Consider the following 21,739-nt stretch of genomic DNA (forward strand, 5'->3'; position numbering starts at 1 on the left):
TAAACTAGTTAGTCCCTGGATTGGTAACCAGGCTAACGCAGCCACATGGCCGGGTCATCCCGTAAACCCGCCCTGGCCGTGTTGTGGCAGCATCACCTCGGAGAGGTCGGAGTGTTTACCTGCCGTCCCAGGGGGCAAACACATGAGCTCTGAGGTTGGACGATGTGGTCGATGATGAGCCCGAGACAGCAAGTCTGTCTGCTTAACTGAGTTGCCAGTAAGTGATGTCAAACAATTTCCAAAGTGTCTTTATTCTAAAAAAAATTCCAGCTTTTACTTTAAGTGTCTTTATTCTATAACAGTCTTTGACCTTGAAATAATGCAACGAAGCCTAAAATCAATGCCAAATAGAGTGAGTGAGTGAGTGAGTGAGTGAGTGAGTGAGTGAGTGAATGAATGAATGAATGAATGAATGAATGAATGAATGAATGAATGAATGAATGAATGAATGAATGAATGAAGTTACTGTTGCAGACTGTTGTATTTAACCATTGTTTCAGACTGGCGTCATGGATGGATGGATGGATGGATGGATGGATGGATGGATGGATGGATGGATGGATGGATGGATGGATGGATGGATGGATGGATGGATGGATGGATGGATGGATGGATGGATGGATGGAGTCACACTGTACCGTGCACTTTTAGAGTGTTTTAGTAGTGTATGATGATTAGGTAATCTCGTTTTTTTTTATTGACTTCCCCTTTCATGCAAATTGTGCTTGGTGCAATTGTCAGACGGTTCCTCATCCGACTTGGCTGAGACAGCTAGGCACATCAGTTTGCTGCTCAGCCCCGATAGAGCGGCCAGACAGTGACTTCCTCCCCCTTTTTGGAGCGTGGCTGGGTGTTTTTTTTTTTTTTTTTTTTTTTTAAGAGGGGGGTGTCTGTTTTTCTTTAATCAAAGCAAGGAACGTTTAAGGGCGTCATGACGGCACCCCGTATGTCACCGGCCTTGTCCGATAGGCCTGGGAATCGGAAGGCACGTCGGATTTTACCCGAGAATATGAGAGCAATGGTGATACGGCACGAGAGCGTCTAAAGACCTCCTCTGTGGGCTGCTAATAGGCACACTAGCATTAGCAGCCTAGGAACGGAGCTAACGGAACCAGCCCATCGGTCTTTGGTCGTTCGGCGTAGGACATTGCCGCCTCCAACACTGCGAGCCATGGTGTCAGCACGCTAAACGTAAGGGAAGAATGATTATTTTCCTCAGGTTTCGTCTCCCTTGAATGTAACACCGTAAGTGGGATATTATTAATAATCGGGTATAAGACCCTCGCGAGCTAGCTAGGCAGCTAAGCTAGTCCGCTAATCGCCCGGACCGGAATTGAACCGTCAACGAATGAACTCGAGAGGAGATGTCCGTCATAAAACCAAATACACACGTCTGTGCTGCTTCCCGTGTGATCTCACACGGCTATTATATCAACACGCGGCGTTTAAACGTGTTGGTATTTCAAAAGTAGTCATGATTAACCCATCCACTGAACGCTTGGTCTCAAAGCGAACGTCTGCTTTGCATGCACTGTCACGATGAGCGTTTAAACCTCAAACTGCCACAGAAGGCGTTTGGCTCTCATCCATTCATCACCCGCGCCAACATCTGCATCTATCTATCTATCTATCTATCTATCTATCTATCTATCTATCTATCTATCTATCTATCTATCTAGTGACAATTGGCTTGACTTGTCTATAGCGACTGCAGGAAAAGGGCACATTCTAAGGTTGATGCAAATGAAGTGTCCAGTTTGTTGTTTGTCATTTGTGGCGTTACATCTAATGCAGCGATTCCCAACCTGGTTCCCATATTTTCCTATGCCACAGTAATAAAAGCGAAATGTCGCTTAATGTTCAAAAACTGGGATCGGTCGTCATCAAAATCCATGTGCACATCTGTACTCATGCCCACGTTGACTTCTGAAAATATTAGAACCATTACCTCAGTATTTGGAGTTTTATGGACACAAAGCCCCTGGAAAAAAAAAAAAAAAAGCCCAACATCACGTAATGTCTGAAAATGAGTTGTCCCCCAAATGTATGTGCAGACCTCACGTACAGCTATGGTGAATGAAATGCATCCACAGCACAGGTAACAGGTATCGAAGAAAGTACGCTCAAGGGCTACTAACCTGCATGGTTTAGATGTTTCCTTTCTCCAACCCACCTGATTGAAACAATAACTTAATCAACAAGCTCTGAAGATGATCCTGATTATGATAAACAAAGACACTTTGTTCCATTGTATCAGCGGCTGATTTTCGAGCGCAGACTCCGCCATACCTGGCGAAGGTTTGGGTTAAACTCAAATAGGCTTATCTCTAACCTCTTGCTCATTAAAGAGGAAGCCAACCCCAAACTTTTCTTTGTGATGGGATCTGTGCAGCTCAACTAGTTGAAACAATGTTGTGATTAATGTTTTGTTTGTGGAATATGAATTTAACATTTTGCCACTTGCTGTTGACCTAAAACGGCGCCAGAGTTGCCAGGTCTCTAGTCATAACCAATCACAGCTCAGCTACAGAAAACATGGTGAGCTGTGATTGGTTATGACCGCCAGGCAACTGTGATTTTCAGTCGACCGTGGGCGCACCTGAGATCAGAATTTTGCTGCATAAATCATAATCTGTAAACACAATATTAACCAGAATGCCATGTTTAGACTAGTGGAGGACACGTACAACATAAAGGGTTGGCATTGACGAAAAGTGATTGGCCTCCAAATTCCCGATTGTGTCGAACCTATCCTTACTTTGTATCTTAATGTTTTTAACAGGTTATTTATTCATTTGTGTCTTGCAGAATGGTGATGACGCTTTACCTGGTCCCAAGTCAGTCCTTCACTGAGGGACCAGTTCCTCTTTTGGCGTTTGGACTTGGCAGCCCAGGCATGAGATAATAAAGTCAAGCAGCTGCAACAAACGACACCTGCGGCGCTTGTGAGGCTGCCGCACCTCTTCCTCCCGGCCCGTACTCTTTCCCCATCCGTCCTGCTGCTTTATATTCCTTCAGCAGCCCTCGACATGACCACGCCAGCGCTTTTACCGCTCTCTGGGCGCCGTATACCCACACTGTCGCCGGGTGCCTCTTCCTTTCCGCACCACCGCGCTACCTTGAGAATCTCGGAGAAGTTCATCCTGCTGCTCATCCTCAGTGCCTTCATCACTCTGTGCTTCGGCGCTTTCTTCTTCTTGCCTGACAACTCCAAGCACAAGCGCTTTGACCTGGGCTTGGAGGACGTACTCATCCCACACATTAACTCGCCCAAGGAGGGAAAACATGTTTCTGGACACGTGGTCATACACAGTCAGGGAGGACATGATGAGCACCGACACAGGTACGGGTTTTTTTTTACTTTTAAATCTCTTATTCTTGCTTTACCTCAGATCTTTGTGTGTTGTTGCGGCAAATACTTCACCAAGGTCTTCAATGCCTACTGAGCAACACACACTTACACCAAGATGTGGCGATGGCCTGAATTACTCTTTAAAAGCTCTGTTGAGAAAGGAGAGGCTAAGGTGAAAAAAAGCTGGATTTTACAACAGCACCAATTTGCTGGTCCAATTTAAAATCGCTGTCCAATTTAAGACCCAAGATGGAGACTGTTGCCTTTAGATAAGGTGCCAGATAGCCCAAGAAACTCAGTGCCATCCGGCTCTTGATTTCATTCCAAGAGTACAAAAGTGGCCTCAACGAGAAAATGTCTTGTATTGTTCCGCAGACGTAGATCTGACAATCATCCGCATAGCAGTGGAAATGAGTCTGAAGTTCACTTAAGGGTTTCTGTTCTGCTTTCATTAGGTATCACTGTTGGACAGAGACCAAGCACTGCTTTTGTTGTTGCTGTTTCATAATAAGTTCCATTTTCTCTATTATCACCATCATATTACAATCTGGTGACCTTAAATATACCTGTCAATCAAAACAAAGTTAATCTTTATTTTTACAAATAATGCATCAGTGAGCAATGCAAGCTGTGCAAGGAGTTGACATGCATACCACTATTTAACACACAACCTAAAGGCGAAAGTTGTTTGCAAAAAAAAGGGGGGGATGTTATGCATTATAACTTTTTAATTAATCAGCCAATTAATTAATAAGTGGTATTTATCTTTCTGCTGAAAATGGGTATCAGCAAAAAAGGCAGGCCTTACTCTGTAGAGTTTACACCATATTTTTCACATGCAACTCTGTCAAAGATTGAAGTGATCATTTATGGCAAAGACAATAATGGTGTAGAGAATTGTGAAATTCTGTATGCGCATATATGTGATAAAATTTTCAAGGGGCAGTGTCCAAGAGCGCCCTTCATTTGGATTGTTTTTCTTTCCTCTTGACACATTTAATTAGATCATAAAGATACCTTTCTGGCCAGTTACACTGTTTATTTAATGTCAGGCTTGCTTGCCCTGTTTGTGCAAGCTAATTATCTGCCAGAACAAAGAGGATATTTTCTTTTATTTTCCTTGCTTCTTATAGGGAGGACAAAGAGAGCCTTCGCGATAAGATTCGTGCTGACCACGAGCGGGCCCTGCAGGAGGCCAAAGAAAAGCTGCGGAAGTCGCATGAGGAGCTACAGGCTGAAATCCAGACTGAGAAGAACAAGGTGTTGGAAGAGCTGAAGAAAAAGGACGCAGGGCCAAAGCCCTTGCCGCCCGTGCCCATGCCCAAGGTGGTGGGCGTTGGCGACGGCGAGCCTCTCGAACCCGAGGTCAAGGAGAAACGGAACAAGATCCGGGAGGTCCGAAAATTAATTGTGTTCTTTAATGTCCTCTTACTTACTACGCACATTTTTCAGTGTGATGAATCCATCATCATCAGGACACGAATGGCTTAATGTCTAAAGTCGCTATGACGTTTCAGATGATGAAGCATGCATGGGACAGCTACCGTCAATACGGCTGGGGTCACAACGAGCTCAAGCCACTCGCCAAGAAAGGACATTCTACAAATATATTTGGTAAGATTCCTAATAAAACTTCCTTCAACATCGCACACTTTTGCACAAACCTTGGTAGTAAACATGCCCGCCTTCGCAGTCTTGTAAATAATCTCAGTCATTTTGGAAGACAGTCAATAAAATGCTTTGTGTGCACTTCCCCAGGGAGATAAGTGTTTTGTCCGTGATAATTCAAGTTTAAATACCTGTTTAAATGAGGCTTATTCAAATTTGCTCTAGTTTTTCTTCTAATTGATATTGATACACACGACATAAAAGAATGATAACGCTTGTAAAACTTCTTTCGTTGCTATTTTATACCGAAATGACCCCCCCACACACACACACACACATAGGCTGCCTTCCGTATCAATTACAAGTATTTGACCCAGTTTGAGGTCCAACAAACGCGTTGACTCCCTGATGTCACCTTTATGCGAGAGACTGGCCCAGCCACTAAACATGCTCGTCATTGTTTCATTGCCCTTGGGGGGGTTGCAGATCACGTTACGCTGATCACACCATGAATGACTCTCTGTCACTCACACAGGATGACCGAGTCGTGCTCTCTCCCTCTTAGTACAGTGGTTCACAAAGTTTTGTACTGATACCACTTGTCGTAGGTGGACTCAATCTAGCGGTACCTGAAAGAATCACTTTTTTCATTATTTGGTTTGACTTCCCTTAAAACAAAACAAATATGATTTTCCTCATCTGTCTCGGGCAGGTAATTCTCAGCTTGGAGCATCCATCGTGGACGCCTTGGACACGCTGTACATCATGGGCCTGCATGAAGAGTTCAAAGATGGGCAGGAGTGGATTGATCAGAATCTGGACTTCAGTGTGGTGTGTAATTAATTCACAGCTCCATTATCCAGTGGTTCCAGAATGCTGCCCTTCCTTCCTTCCTTCCTTCCTTCCTTCCTTCCTTCCTTCCTTCCTTCCTTCCTTCCTTCCTTCCTTCCTTCCTTCCTTCCTTCCTTCCTTCCTTCCTTCCTTCCTTCCTTCTTTTTTTTATTATTGACATTGACCAGACAGGAAAAAATACTTAACAATGTGACTAAAGCCTTAATTAGCCTCCGAGGACCATTATGGCAGTGCCCTGGAATGGCAGGGAAGCAAAGAAGACCTGGAGACAGTTAAAGAAATAGATTGGCACAAAAAGCGGAATCTCGCATTAAAATTAAAACACAGAATTGAGAAAGAGACGTTGCAGAACTTAATCCAATGTTCGCTGGATCGTCACTGGGGAAAGTCAAGCAAGACAAGTTCAGAAAGGCTAGAGAGAGGGAGGGATTATGTGGGAGTATGTCAGACCACATAGCGGAATAACAAGATATGCTGCTATCATTCTCCTCCTATCTTGTCCTGTTTTTTTCCAGAATGTCGAGGTGTCTGTGTTTGAGGTCAACATCCGCTTCATCGGAGGCTTGCTGGCAGCTTACTACCTCTCTGGACAAGAGGTCAGCACTCACCTGTGGTTCTTTATTAATAGATAATGATGCGACGGTTATTTTGTTGATCATTGATGAATTTAATTTCCATCCCTTTATTCAAAAAGAGGATATTTTGTAAATTGACAGTGCAGAAAATGTATAAACAGAATTTATATCAGAAAATGGGCAAAAAATAACATTAATCATTGTTTTCCAATGTAAAAGCATTTTTTTTAGTCAACGATGTCATTGACCTTGGAGAAAACCTCGCGAAACCTTGCTTACAATTTTTATCACCGTGTTTGAATCCACTTCTCGTCTCCTTTAGATGTTCAAGTTAAAGGCAGTGCAGCTTGCTGAGAAGCTTCTCCCTGCTTTCAACACCCCCACAGGAATCCCTTGGGCCATGGTCAATCTGAAGAGGTGAGTGATATTGTCAACGGTGTCACTCACATTCCTTCTCCAAAGGAGCGTGCCACTTGATTTGATAGGAAACGTCTCAGCAAAGTGGTAAATAACGTCCCCATTTCTTCCCTCAGTGGTGTTGGACGGAATTGGGGTTGGGCGTCGGCCGGCAGCAGTATCCTTGCAGAGTTTGGAACGCTGCACATGGAGTTTGTTCACCTCACATACCTGACAGGAAACCCTGCCTACTACCAGAAGGTAACACTTCGACGTGCATAACTGTATCACTGCAGGAAAACAAGACTTTCAGTAACAACCCAAGCTAAACTTTGTCCATCCTGACATTCAATATCCTACATTTTTGATATCACTACTAATGTCATATTAAAATGAAATAAAAAGAATGAAATTCATAATGTTTTGCAGGTAATGCACATCCGAAAATTGCTAGCCAAAATGGATCGACCGAACGGGCTCTACCCAAACTACCTGAACCCTCGTACAGGTCGCTGGGGCCAACGTGAGTGCACTTGATGTATTGTAATATCGATTGATGTAATATTCTGGTTTTGGAAGTGAAGCGAGGGCTCAGTGATCACTTTATGGCAGCTTGCTCAAAGACCTTACGTGACCCTGCGTAGCGTCACACACAATATTAGCAGCAAGTGGAGCTCAACGTTTCATCATCGCAGACTGGAGTGAAATATTTCAATATTTATGAATAAAATGCATTCACCAGCTGCTGCTAGCAGATGAGTCCAGCGTCAGCTAAGCTAACGTTAACACAATCGCTGTTATTCATATCAGCAGCGAGGAATAAATAGCAGCGACACAGATTCTAACGTGAATGTGCACACAACTTCTGCTCCACCCATTTATCAGTAATATAGTGAAAATTAATGTGAATGTGAACATTTACACTGCAAGTTGATTTGTGTGCAGAGGTAAAGTTTCTCCTTGTGCCCTTACAATTTCAGTTTAGAAGCCACTATGTTCCTTGTTAAAAAAAAAAAAATAGTCTGAAGCCTTGAGGGGTGATGGACTTTAAAAGCTTGCGAAAGGTTGGCTCGGAAGGGCATGGCTAAATCAAATTATTGAAAGTTTTCTTTGCTAACTACAGACCACACGTCGGTCGGTGGGCTCGGGGATAGCTTTTACGAATACCTGCTAAAGGCATGGCTCATGTCAGACAAAACGGACACAGAAGCACGCAAGACGTACGACGACGCCATTGAGGTATGACTCACGCTAGCATGTACACAAAGTCTTATCTTATCTTGAATCTCTCACTGCTAATGTTGCAGTGGAAGTTAAGAAAAGTAGCTTACACCGCATCTGGAATTTATTCACAGAACTTTCCACATTTTGTCATGTTTCAGCCTCATCCTAATTTTTTTTCTCAAAATTCTACACAAAAAACCCCCAAAATGACAATGTGAAAAAAAATGGAACTGAAATTAAAATAAAAACTGCCATTTGCTGCTGACTGATAATGATGACATCGCAGTTGTCAGGTCTCGGTTCACGACCAGTTGCACTAAATTACTAAAAGTAACTTAAATTATTTATTGCAAAAATTCTGATTCACGGTAAAATAGTTTGCAAATGTAATTACTCAAGCATCGTGAGTCCATGTGCCAACACAATTAGGACATTGAAGTGGGGTGCAAGATTTGGTGGGTTAGAATTTGAGGAAAAAATTATCTGATATATTCCATTTTGATTACCGATTTTTTTTTATCTAATATTAGGAACACTTCTCAGCATGATATGCAAACAAATTCAAATGTCTGCCTCCACAGGCAATCGAGCGCCATCTGATCCGCAAGTCCAATGGTGGCCTGACATTCATTGGTGAGTGGAAAAACGGCCACCTGGAGAGGAAGATGGGCCACCTGGCATGCTTTGCCGGCGGCATGTTCGCGCTGGGCGCAGACGGCTCACCCGACGACAAGGCTGGCCACTGGCTGCAGCTTGGCGCAGAGATCGCACACACCTGCCACGAGTCATACGATAGGACAGGTAAGTGATGCCACTATAGCAGTAGTCTTCTTCCGCCTCAAGTTCTTCTTCTCCTTTCTTTTGACAATTGGCCAGTACTTCTGGTGCATTTCTGACGCCTTCTTTAGCATGCCATAAAGATCGTGGCCAATAAAAATGTTTAGGTGAATGTTACATTTCGGAATGGTCAACACCCATATAGAATGATGTATTGTGCAGTCCTGTGTTTATTTATTATTATTTGACAGTGACAATCAAAATTAGACAATGACCATCTTTCTCACTCCAGTGGTGAAGCTGGGCCCTGAAGCGTTCAAATTTGATAGTGGGCTGGAGGCGGTTGCTGTGCGGCAGAACGAAAAGTACTACATCCTACGTCCCGAAGTCATCGAAACTTACTGGTACATGTGGAGGTTCACCCACGACCCCAAGTACCGCCAGTGGGGCTGGGAAGCAGCACAGGTACCCCTCATAACCTTCAGAACAAATGTGCTGCAATAATGTTGTGACATCACAATGTTGTACAGAGCCTGTGGCTTAAAAAAAGTGACATAATGTCATACATGTTCAGAATAATGACAACAAATGATTAATTACATAAGTAATTGGTTTATTTACACTTTACTTTGCTCAAGAGAACATGGATTTAAATGTAATTTTAATTCTGACTAAATGTATCTTTTATCGCTTCCCATAGGCCATCGACAAGTACTGCAGGGTGAGCGGAGGCTTTTCAGGCGTGAAGGACGTCTACTCTTCGAACCCGACATACGACGACGTGCAGCAGAGTTTCTTTCTGGCCGAGACACTCAAGTAAGCTCATTGCTAATAGACTATTGAGTGCATGCCAAAAAAAACAGGTGGCGCTGTATCATATTGTCTTTATAACATATACGGAAAAAATAGCCCAACATTTCAGAATAATAAATTTAAGATCCCTCTGTCAAATTTGCAGGACAATTCCGTAGCATTGTCTTTCATCTCGGGCATACCTATGAGTAAATGCCTTTCACATGCTTTTTTTTTTTTTTAACAAACATCAAGGTCCATTGACAGTTATAGTTCATCCCTCTTGTAACTCTTTTTTTTTTTGCTTTTTACTTGTCGGCCAGGTATCTCTACCTGCTGTTCTCTAGCGACGACTTAATGCCACTGGAAAGTTGGGTCTTCAATACGGAGGCCCATCCGCTTCCTGTGCTCCACCTGGGCAACATCACCCTGCCGGGCAGCGAGCCAGCCCAGCAGTAAACGCCCCCGTTCACCAACAAACACCAGACTGATTTTTATCAGGTTCTTCAGATGTGGACCATATCGGAGCTTGAGAACTCCCTGAAAACTCTGGTACCCCAGAGTGGACCATTTAATTTTTGTTTCAATGTTTGGTGTTTGTTTGACCAAACTCTTTATCTTTCTCTCTTTATTGGGGACACACCAGTTGAATCAAAACTTTACTTTCATGCCACAATTTTGGCGGCCGTCTTTTTGGACAGGTGTGGATCCTTCAGAGCGGACAACAGAGCAACAGTTTGACTGGCTACATCATCGGTCCTGCTAAAAATATCACCGCCTACTCAAAACAGAAAGGAAAAAAAAAAAACTGCTGCTACGCTATGATTGGATGCTGCTTTTTGTCTTACCTTTCCCATTTTTTTTTTTTTTTTTAAATGTCCTTTTTTCCATCTTTTGTGTGCTTCATCTGTTTCAACTTGTGCAAATCTCATGATGAGGATGAGCGGAATCAGTCAAATCAATCGTCTGACTCTTTGGCCGCTCGCTGCCTTCATTCATCATTCAAATGCTTCATCACCTCCTGCCTTTTTATCCATAAACTATATGCTATCATCAGCATTCTGAAATGAAGTAAATCTAATTTGAGGTCCTGTGGTCTGCTTTTCCCATCTTTTCCTGACTATTGTGTTAAATCTTAAAGTTGGCTTGTTGGTGGGTTTACAGTATATTCATCGGTCCTGACTTTCTCACAAAGAATTTTTCTTTTGCGCCAGGATGGTTAATTGCATTTATGATGTAGTTTTCTTCCCCAAATTTGTTACAATGAGCTCAAAAATATCTACTGTGAAAGCTGACAACTTTGGCCAATCAGTTTTGTGATATCCAATATCCGGTTATTGATGGGTTAAACTACAGTTCGGATTATGGATCGTTTTAAGCGTAGACGGAAAAACTTTCCAATTAGATAAATTGGTTGAATTGTAATAGTTTGGTAATGAATAAACAAACTTAACATGATTGCAATATCATAGTTCAGTGTAATTTGTCAAGAAATTTTAAAATCACTCTCTTAAGTGACTTAGTAGTTGCTTTGGTAAAACCTTGAATACAAATTTGAAAATTGATCAGAATTTAACACTGCAACAATTAATTGACAACTAATCATTATATAATATGAATTATAATGTTAATTGATTAACTGATTAATATAAAATCTTCCAAATTCTCACAATTTAGCCTCAATGGTAAAGATTTTGATTACTGTTCATCCTCCATGAATGTGCACTTATCTTTGTATTAAGTCAAAATAAGGTTTTTGCAAACTTATGCTTCTACTTCGAAAGACAATGATCAATATTTGTGCCCATCTTTTGACATGTTATGGACCAAAGCAGTGACTGAATATCAAATTTGTGTATTTTCTTCAGTCAATTTGAAATGTCCTGTTTTTGAATATGTGGATGGAAATCAAAACTTGTTTTATATCTGATTCATCGATAATTGATAACTAGTTAAAATATCAAGTCAATATTAAAACAAATGTTAGTTGCAGCCCTAATTGAGTTGCAATCAAACTCAAAGATAGTTGTATGCAGATAAATCCTGAATTGCGCATAATCCTGACTTTTTTTTTTATTATTCTTTGCTGTTTAAAATATTTTGACTGCTTAAGCCTTATCGTCTGCCGTGACGCAAATGTGCCATTGCCATGCTCTTTTACTTTCAGACATTGTGATATTTTTTATGGGGGGTGCTAAAAGTTTAGAACTGTGACATGAAGCAGATTAACAGAGGACTGAAATGACGACGCTGGTTCAATTAAAATGCTAATGGAATTTTCTGAGGTTTTTTTTTTTTTGATGCAGACTGAATTGAGCCATCGTTTGACTCTTTGTAAAAAAAAGACCAAAAAAATGAACTGCTACACATTGTCGCTTTTCAATGAAAAGCATGTATCCTTAGATGTTCTGAATTTTGTTGTTGTTGTTTTTGCTTTTTATTCCAAAAATGACAAATGACTTTTCCTCGCGTATCAGATGAAGAGAGGGATAAAGAAAAATTCTAAATTCTGAGAAATATTTCTTTTCAATAGACGGACGGCGATGTCATGCATTATTAGGGTCCTTGTTCGCAAATGTAAACTTGAGGTATTTTTTTGTTGTTGATAGTTAAATTATTATTATTTAAAGTAAAACAAACTCCAGTATTTCTTAATTTGGAGGAAGTGCATCAATTTTGGCCAGATAATATTGGGACGTATTGATTTTCATTATGTCACTTTCCTCCGCATCATCGCTTTCAGAATCCCGTCAACCATGTGGCTGCCGCTGGCCAGCCAATGAGTGACTGTGTTCTCTATTTGTATTTTTACTTAACTACTAAGAAAAAGTATGTGTAAATATGTTTAAAAGTCAGACACATTCAATAAAGTTGTTGCTACAAGTGACGATCGGAACCCGAGGTGTTGTTTCAATAGTGTAAATGTTGGTTTTGGTGAATCTGTGATGTTTGCTTTCAAACTTGTCTCAACAAATACACTTAGTTAAATTATGTTGTCCTCTATTCAATCTCCACTTTTGCCTTAAGAGATGAAAAAAAAATCCTGAAGCCATGACTTTTTTTTCCGCCTCAATTTCAGTATGTAGCTTCAAAGTTGTCATAGTGTACAAACAAGCTTCCTAAATCTTAAAGGATCATCTCAAATTTGGTCATGTATGTGAAGCCCGGCAAATGACCCTCTGGAAAGCATTTTTTGAATAGCAAGAAATTTGGCAAGGATGTTTATCAACTCGTGCGCTAACCACATGCACCAAAATAATGATGTTGATGATTGTATACTTTTGTGTTTTCTTCAAGTTGCTTCATGCACTATGTTGTCATGAGCATGGAGGACTAGGGAGAATAAAGATGAACACAAAGGAAGTGATGTTAGAGGAAGTTGTGAGCTGTTAGTGGGCCTGACTAAGTCACTGAGAACAGATAAGATCGCAGTGGAATCATTAATGGATTACTTTGTGTTTGCATGTGGACGTGTGTGTGCGTTTGTGTGTACTGTTTAACGTGTTAATGGAGGTTGGTTCTGCTAAATCGGAACAAACAGAAAAGCAACAAAAAAGTGACCTTTCATTTCACATTTCTAATTCAATAATCCCATTGGAAATAATGTAGATTCAAATTAACCTGTTCCATATTCAAACTGTGACTATGTTAATATCTTCATGAAATGTGTTGGCAATGTTTTATCACATTTTTTAATTTACCATGGTATGTTCCAGTTAATTTTGACCCAAAACTAACTGATCCTCATAAATGTCTATCAAATGAACAACAGGTCTTTTAAGAACTATGAAACATTTTAACGTCCTATTTCCCTTAAACTTGAAAAAACAGCCTTTGGTTCCGTATGTATTATCATCTTTTGTTGTTTTTCTCCTTGTTTTGATTTCCCTCCTCGAATATTTAAAATCTTATTAATGTAGTGTATATAGGTTCCACTGTAGACAAACTTTGTAACACTTGTTAAAGAACATCATTTTAAAAAAACTTTTTTGTGTGGTATGGGTCCATTTAGAAAAAGTCTTCAAATTTTAGGATGAAAATTATATTTGGGGTATTTTTAATGCTGGTAAATGGCAAAATCAGTCAAAATTGAAGAGAAAACACCATGAGGCTTCTAAAAAAAATGGGCTTTGAAACCTAATGTCAACTAAATGTGTTTTGTATTTAGTTTCAGGTGAACGCAATGGCCTCTGAGTATTTTATTGCATCTGGGCGACATTAAAGACATCACAAGCAACCTTCACCGCAGGGATTTCCCATTCTCCTCGGTAGCTTCCTCTTTTGCTGACTCACAAGTGATGTAGAAGCCCCCCTTTTGGGACCACGCAGGCACACACACCCACACACACACACACACACACATTCATTGTTAGTTTCATGTTACCATTACGAAGAGGAGGATGTTCTTTCAGTGTGACTCTTATTGACATACTCATTACACAACAACATATTTTGCAGTTACTTGCATATCTTCTCCACACCAAGCCACGATGATAACATGAATGATGGCTGTCAGAAAATTCATTTTCACAGCAAAGAAGTGGCCAAATATTTTCACAGCCAGTAACTCAAGTACACTTTTTTTCAATCTTGTTCAGCCTGTTATCAATTTATCATATGATTACCAGGAGGATATTTAAAAAATAAATGAATAAAATTAACAAAACCCTGATCCTGTCTTGAAAGCCTAATTTCTACATCCAGCCCTTGTTGAAAACCTTTATCCTGGTTTGAATCTTTAATTTGCAATCATCCTAATTTTAAATTACAGTAATTTATAAAGTAAAATCTCTGACCCTGTTTTGAAATCATAATTGGAAACTTTTAAGCACAATTTGAAACTCTCACCAGTGATCAAATCTAGACTGTGTTTAAAACCTTAATATTACATCCTGACTCAAGTACAATCTATATTCTTTTGATAAAATTCTCAGGAAAGTTGGGATCGACCCCGCAATATTTGCACTGAGAGACGTACTATTTAACCAGTGGACCAACGTACCGCATTAATCAAATGAAATTGTGCTAACCAAATTCTTGAAGCCTCTGTGCAAATTCAACGGATAATTTTTGGGGAATATTTCCTCGCTATTCTCAATAAACGACTCTGTAATAATAATAAAAAAAATTATATGAACTTGAGAAGACGCCAACTCGAGCGTAAATTTGGATCCTCTGCTCCGGTCACCTGGCAACACAAAACACAGAAGGCCAATCAGCGGGCTCATACGGCGCATTGATACAAATGAACTAAGCGCCGAAGTCCCGTTTGAATAAATTATATAAATAAATTATTTAATCCAATAATTTATTCTTGTCATTTTTTAATTAATGTTAACACCTACGATAGAAAAATAACAAATGAAAGAATAAAAATGAAGGAGGACAACGTGGGACTGTGGGACTGCGGATGTTTATCTTCGCGCTGTCGTGCCACGGTTGTATAAAAGTGCTCCACTGCCGACCGCTGGGAGGACGCTTATAAGAGCGAACTTTTTTGGTAACGTCGCGTGTCTGTGTTCCAGTCTGCGTGGACTAATGCTGGCTTCTGCGTGTGTATGAAGGAAATGTAACATCTTGGGCCACTTTTTACACCTCAACACACACTCCGAATGACTCCGTGGAACTCGTTTGGAAACGTACGTATTTCGCCCATCTCTTGTCTTTACTTACATTAATTCGGGCTAAATTTCAACACAACGACTCGGGATTGTAAATGTATGTTTGGAGCGTGTAACGCGAATGTAACGTTTCATTCCGTGATCTTGTGGACTGATGTTAAACAGCTGTGTCAATGTCCGGTGCCGAGTGTCGCCATATGGGCGACTTAACTTGCCAACTAACTCGTTCACAATCTCAATAACTAGCTAAGCCGAGACCCACCTGGTTGATTTAAGTCGATTAAATGTTGAAACACTTTTTGAGCTGGTGACTAGTTTTTTACGATTTAAAATGTCATTTATTTTCACTGTCGCCCGGCTGGTTAATTTTGGATGCGGTTGTGCACGAGTGCGCGTGCACGTGTGTTTTTAAGGAAGTCTCTGGAAAAGTGGCATAATGGACCGAGCGCGTGAGCTGTTCTGGAAGCCTCACGCACTGTGTGTGATACTGTCCCACACGAGTGAAATCAAACATTGCCAAACCCACGCTTGAGATTTAGACTCGCCCGAAAGCTTTCTTTTTTTTCCCCTTATTGATTGACGTGCCAAGAAAATGGCTGCTGAGTGACACTCGGGGGGAGAATTTCATTAGGTACACCGTATATAATTGGAACGGGGTTCAGATATGCAGTGGTTCGTTCTAAAGAAGCACGGCCTACTTTTAAAGTTGAACATTTTATAGAGATCCAAATTTCTATGGATTTTAATGGACAAAAGAGTAATTAAAATATGCAGACATTTGGAGTTCGGGGTCTCTTATTTTGCCATTACATCTCAAACTTGTAGGCCTGTAGCCAAAAAAAACAAAAAACATTTTTGACCATACAATCGGTCACTGCAGGCCAACCAAACTTAAAACAAACGTCACAGTTATATGCTTCAATGTTGCTGAGATTTTTTTAGTTTTGGAAAATAAAAACTAGGCTATCCATCCATCCATCCATCTTCTGAACTGCTTTTCCGCCCTCATGAGGATCACAGGCGTGCTGGAGCCTATCCCAGCTGAATTCGGGCACTTGGTGGGGAACACCTTGAATTGGTTGCCAATGGCATGGCACACAGAGATGGACAACCATTCACACTCAATTGAGAACAAAAAAAATTCAAAAACCAAAGTCCAAATGAAATGGAACAGTAATTTTACCGAAAAATCTCAAATTATTCTAAAGCTGCTATCAGGTGACTCATGTTTTCCCCCTTCATCCTCAGCTAAAATAAAGGTGAGAACATGGCTGCCAAAGGGTCAACAAGTGCCGCTGTCAGCGCTCTATCGTGGGAGCAAGTGAGTCGCCTGGATGATGTCTTGAGCGAGGTGGTGCCGGTCCATGGCCGCGGCAACTTCCCCACGCTGGAGGTGAGTCTTAAGGACATCGTGGCTCGCGTGCGCTCCAGCCTGGCACTGAGCGGCGTCCGTGTGAAAGACGTGCGTCTGAACGGCTCCACGGCCAGCCACGTGCTGGTGCGCGACCTGGGCTGGAGCTACAAGGACCTGGACGTCATCTTCAGGGTGGACTTGCCGCACGAGTCGGAGTTCCGGCTCATCCGCGACGTGGTGCTGGGCACACTGCTGGACTTTCTGCCCGAGGGCGTCAACAAGGAGAAGATCACGCCAGCGACTCTCAAGGAGGCCTACGTGCAAAAGCTGGTCAAGGTCAACACAGAACAAGACCGCTGGAGCCTCATCTCCTTGTCCAACAACAACGGCCGCAACGTAGAGCTCAAGTTTGTCGACCGCATTCGCCGCCAGTTCGAGTTCAGTGTCGACTCCTTCCAGATTGTCCTGGATTCGGTGTTGGCCTTCTACGCAGCCGGCGATGCCGGCGTGTCCATGTCCCCCGAGCACCACCCAGGGGTGAGCGGTGAGAGTGTGTATGGCGACTTTGACGAGGCGCTGGGCCACCTGCGTGACAAGCTCATCGCCACCAAGCGGCCTGAGGAAATCCGTGGCGGCGGGCTGCTCAAGTACTGCAACCTTCTGGTGCGTGACTTTCGGCCCGCCAGCGAAGAAGAGTTCAAGGGCCTAGAGCGCTACATGTGCTCGCGCTTCTTCATCGACTTCCCCGACATCGGCGAGCAGCAGCGCAAGGTGGAGGCATACCTTCACAGCCACTTTGTGGGCGAGGAGTCCAGCAAGTACGATTACCTCATGATCCTGCGCCGTGTGGTCAACGAAAGCACCGTCTGCCTCATGGGCCACGAGCGGCGCCAGACTCTGCACCTCATCTCACTCATGGCGTTCCGCGTGCTCGCCGAGCAGAACGCCATACCCGACGCGTCCTGCGTCACCTGCTACTACCAGCCGGCGCCGTACGTACGCGACCACAACTTCAGCAACTACTACGTGGCCAACCAGAACATTCCCACGTGGCTGCCGTGCAACTGACTGCCGGGCGGGCCCGGGCCGGGGGTTTGAGGAAGAGCTGCCAGGGAAATGAGACAACAGAAGGTCACCACATTTTCTGAACGAGGCCTTTCCTTTTTTTTTTTTCTTTTTTTTTTGTTTTCTCTTCCGATGCGTCAATGAGAAATTTTAAGTGTTCAAATTTTCTGTCTTAGTGGATGCCTACCACCCCTTAAAAGGTTACTTTAAAGGCAATTAAGGGCTGTTTGACAATGAAGCCTTACAATTTTTTTTCCTCTTCCTTTCTGGGATTACAAAAAGGTGGAAAATGTTTAAAAAAAAAAAAAATCGCTATCTCTGGGTAAGTGTAGTAAGTTGTTGCCCAAAAAAAGAAAAAAAAAGATTGGGTTATTGCTTCTGAGTCCATTTTCTTTTAATTTAACGTTGGACTTGCTCACGGGTGCACTAAGGCGACAAAAACAAAGTGCCTGTAATGTAAAAGAATAACAATTTATTTACCAATGTGTTCAGAAAGAGTTGATCTTGGTCACGAAATAGTCATGTGACCACTTGTCACCGTGTTCCCAAACGAAAGGACATGCTTGTGGGCGAGGCGAGCCACCTCCAGGCCTTCGCCTTGGAGGAGAGCCATCGAAACGGCCAATCATGCGACCAGAAAGCACACAGGTGGATTTTTGTCTGTCATTCGTGTCACGGCCCTACGAGCCGGCTGTCGGACCCCAAGGCCAGTCCAGTCAGTCTTGTAGCTTGACCTTCCTTAAAAGCAGACGCACGTGTCGAGTCCATCGCACTCGCCCTGCAACCCGAGCCCCCTTCTATAATTATCCCCGCACTGCCTCCATAGGGGTTGGGGGCAGCCACCATCACTGAACCCCCCCATGTGTGGTCATAGGGTAAAGATACCATGTGTGCTTGATGACGTCATGTTATTATTCTTAGCTTTATGAAGCAGCGTTGGCGACCGCAGTTTATTGGCCTGTTGTGCAAGTTGCCCCCCCACCCACCCATTTTGAGCAGCCCCCAACACCAATGCGTAAGTGTCCCAAACGCCTCGGCCTTTTCCGAGAACCGCTTGCCTTTACGAGTGGGCTGCCGCCTCTGCACATGTTTGCACCAGATAACCGTCAGCAACCCTTATCTGGAGTTGAGGGCGACTCCCCTATACCCCCAGCTGGCTCGCATGCACCTTGACTAGTGTTTTTAACACACCAGCAACATGCTGCCCACTGCCACTCTGGACCAAAAAGTGTGTTGTTTTTTGAGTTCGCTTTTAAATTTGAGTTGTTTGAATTAAATTATGCTGCGCACGGAAGAGGCGGCTTGTCTTTTCTGTTAGGAAATGAAGCTGTGCCAGTGCAGTCGCTGTTCAGAAAAATTCTGGTGGGTGATTGGACTTTATTTTTTATGGTAGTTTTCTTTTTTTTTTCTTTTTTTTTGTCCCCTCCCAGCCATCCTTTCACTCCTGCACCCTCTGAAGGATCTCAGTCCCATTTAGCCTATGAAGAACGTGAATAAGCTAACAAGCGGTTGCTCGGGCATTTATCCCCTCCCCATTTGATACTTTATAATCTTTTTTTTTTTTCCGACTTTAATTTTTTGGGGGTGAATCCATTTTGAGTGCCCTCAAGCTAACATAGGGGGCTCTGTCTTTTGGGCAGATAACACTTCTGTTAGGAGAGACTTGATGTTTGCTCCTGTTGCTCAGGCAGCCATCTTGGCTTTGTGAGAAAAGCCTTGTGGTTTTCACACTTGGTTTAGTTGGTGCTCACTGAGTGATGATGCCTAGTTGTGCTTGCGTTTGCGGTCAGGTCTTTATGCTTCATTGCAAGCTTTTGGCAATTTAAATGCCAAGAAAACTTAGGGGAAGAAACTGTGGCCTGTAATTGTTTACGCTAGTTGCCTCTGATGACTGAAGGTGGCTGCCTGTCAGTCGGCTGTCAGGGATAAATGAAACAAAAAAAATCGTGAGGGTGAAGTGCCTTTTTGTTAAGTTTTTCAGAGCTCTTTTCTGCTGTAAACTTGTCAGTGTTAAATTTTGCCACTTCCGTTGTGCTTACTCTGTGCGAGGCGCAGGTGGCGCCCACAAAAAGTTTTGTTTAGCTCGCTCGGCGGTGGTGGCGGATGGTCGGTGGTCTTGTGCCATGAGAAATTTCTCAAGAGTTGTATTTTTTTCAGTGGAAGGTTTGTGTATGTGTGCGTGAATGAATGCTGGTGGACATAAACATGTCACACTTTATGTTTGGAAAAAGTTTTTTGTCACCGTGGTAACTGCGATGACAATTCGAAGGGTTTACCTCCCATTTGTCAGCACTTTGACCTCACTCGACCTTTTCCTTTTTGGAAATGTTCACATGTAGCGGGAAATGTGCTTGAAAAGAAAATGATAAATAAAAGATATTGAAAGCAACGTCTCCTCCTGTCTTTTTTTTTTTTTTTTTTTCTCCCCCCCATGTAAAGCTATGTGCCAAGCCACACACACCACCTTTCAAACACTTATTGTGTAGTATGTGCTACTGGTTATACAAAACTAATTTAAAAAAAATCCAGATTTGTATCTACGCACACACCAGTGTAAAATAAAATGCCTCTATAGTTTTTGCTGCAGTTTTTCAAAACATTTTTTGGGGGTGCTGAATCCAATCTAGTTAGCTTTTGCTAATCATGTTTCTGAGAGGAAAATATTTTTCCCCTTTTTTTTCCCTCACCCCCCCAAAAGGTTTTACAAGACTGAGTATAAAGAGGGATAATGTTTGCCTTAATACATTTCCAAAGTTACTTTTCTGCTTGCTCACCACCAAATCACAAACATGATTTTAAAGAGTACAAATAAATCCATGTACAATATATTGAGATGGAATGGAATGTCAACAGTCAGTTTTGGGGCATATACAAAATGTTGAGTGCTCACTGTAGTTGAGAAGTCCTCATTTAAGCATTTCATGATGGCAGATGTTCTCTTTGACATCTGTTTGAATAAACCAAGCACCTTGTTTATTCTGCTCATTTACATTTTGCTCTAACCAGAACATCAACTTGCTGACACCTGTTTTTCGTTTCCTGGGTTTCAGAAGTCCTGAAACTTTCACAGGGCCTTCATGCTGGAGATTCAGGTTAATCTCGCTCACACGCACATGAACATGCAAAAACAGACACATTGACACACACCAACAAAAACATCTTCACACATACGTACAACATCAGTCAAATTGAGCTGATGCAGCTGGTGGGACTTCCTACTAGATGCAAAAGCCTATCCTAGCTTAGCATATTACAGGAATGATGACGTTGCCATTAGCTGGCCTCTGTGATAAAGTGCGAGCAGCAGGGTGCTGTGCAGCGGGGTATTGGCACTAAAATGTTTTACAGCTGCTGAGTTCTCACAATGGCCATCAGGTAAACATAACACACATGCACACGTATGTGCATACAAACACAATCTGGTCATGTGACTTGGTAAGTGTGGAAAGTGTTAGTCAAAGTGGATTTATTATCAAAGTAGCCATTCAAATATGCATAGTCAGTCTTATTGATCATTTACCGCTCTATTCATTTTTAATACCCACATGCATACTCTACATATTTACATACGTTAATATGTATGTGTGTACATATATAAGTACATACACATGTTTAAATTAGCAAAGTCATTGATTAATCAATGACTTTATTTGAGGAGCATTTGTTTGCAGGTTAATACCAGGGGCCTGAAGCGAGGGTTTTAACTAAACAAAAAATAGTGATAACGAATAAGCATGCTCAACGTGATAGCTATAAAGTTCACTGAATGAAATTTAGCCTTTAAGATCTAAGTAGTGCTCCATAAATAAAAGTTCTCATTCTTCACCATCAATAACTTTTTAAAACAGTTGTCATGCCATAAGACAATAGAAAATTTGAAGATAAAAAACCCGCAAGCTATCAGCGAGAGAGAAACAGAAATAAGAAAATTCGCCTGTTATCGTACATACATTTTACATAACATTGCACTTCTGTAACAGATGTTTCCACTACTATAATATCTTAAAGTTGACCTGCTAGTAAAAAAAAAAGATGTATTAGGAGGTTTTTGTGCCCCCACTTGGAGGCTTGTGGGTTCCTGCAGCGACTGTTAAGACGCCAAAACAGCAGGATGTCTCATTTG

General features: G+C 42.1%; 2 protein-coding genes across 3 annotated transcripts; both read left to right on the top strand.

The window, feature by feature from the left end:
* The first annotated feature begins 750 nt into the window (after window positions 1-750).
* Window positions 751-12,463, top strand: man1a2 (mannosidase, alpha, class 1A, member 2). Of its 2 annotated transcripts, none has more exons than XM_088383462.1 (14): window positions 751-1,245; window positions 2,809-3,343; window positions 4,486-4,747; window positions 4,870-4,966; window positions 5,673-5,791; window positions 6,328-6,408; window positions 6,710-6,804; window positions 6,921-7,044; window positions 7,213-7,306; window positions 7,907-8,022; window positions 8,589-8,808; window positions 9,077-9,249; window positions 9,485-9,600; window positions 9,900-12,463. In XM_088383462.1, the coding sequence occupies exons 2-14, from the start codon at window positions 3,030-3,032 to the stop codon at window positions 10,033-10,035; spliced, it is 1,947 nt and encodes a 648-aa protein (XP_088239588.1). In that variant the 5' UTR covers window positions 751-1,245; window positions 2,809-3,029; the 3' UTR covers window positions 10,036-12,463. The 2 variants fall into 2 exon arrangements, with proteins under 2 accessions (XP_088239588.1, XP_088239589.1); XM_088383463.1 differs by having other exon boundaries at window positions 751-1,191.
* A 2,566-nt stretch (window positions 12,464-15,029) lies between these two features.
* On the top strand, window positions 15,030-20,005 carry tent5c (terminal nucleotidyltransferase 5C). Its single transcript, XM_088383555.1, has 2 exons — window positions 15,030-15,215; window positions 16,446-20,005. Exon 2 carries the CDS (start codon window positions 16,465-16,467, stop codon window positions 17,617-17,619), a length of 1,155 nt encoding a protein of 384 aa, XP_088239681.1. The 5' UTR covers window positions 15,030-15,215; window positions 16,446-16,464; the 3' UTR covers window positions 17,620-20,005.
* The last annotated feature ends 1,734 nt before the right edge of the window (window positions 20,006-21,739 follow it).

This window comes from Syngnathus floridae, chromosome 8, assembly GCF_059516105.1.
Source record: "Syngnathus floridae isolate MCC-2025c chromosome 8, RoL_Sflo_1.0, whole genome shotgun sequence".
NCBI classification, from domain to species: Eukaryota; Metazoa; Chordata; class Actinopteri; order Syngnathiformes; family Syngnathidae; genus Syngnathus; species Syngnathus floridae.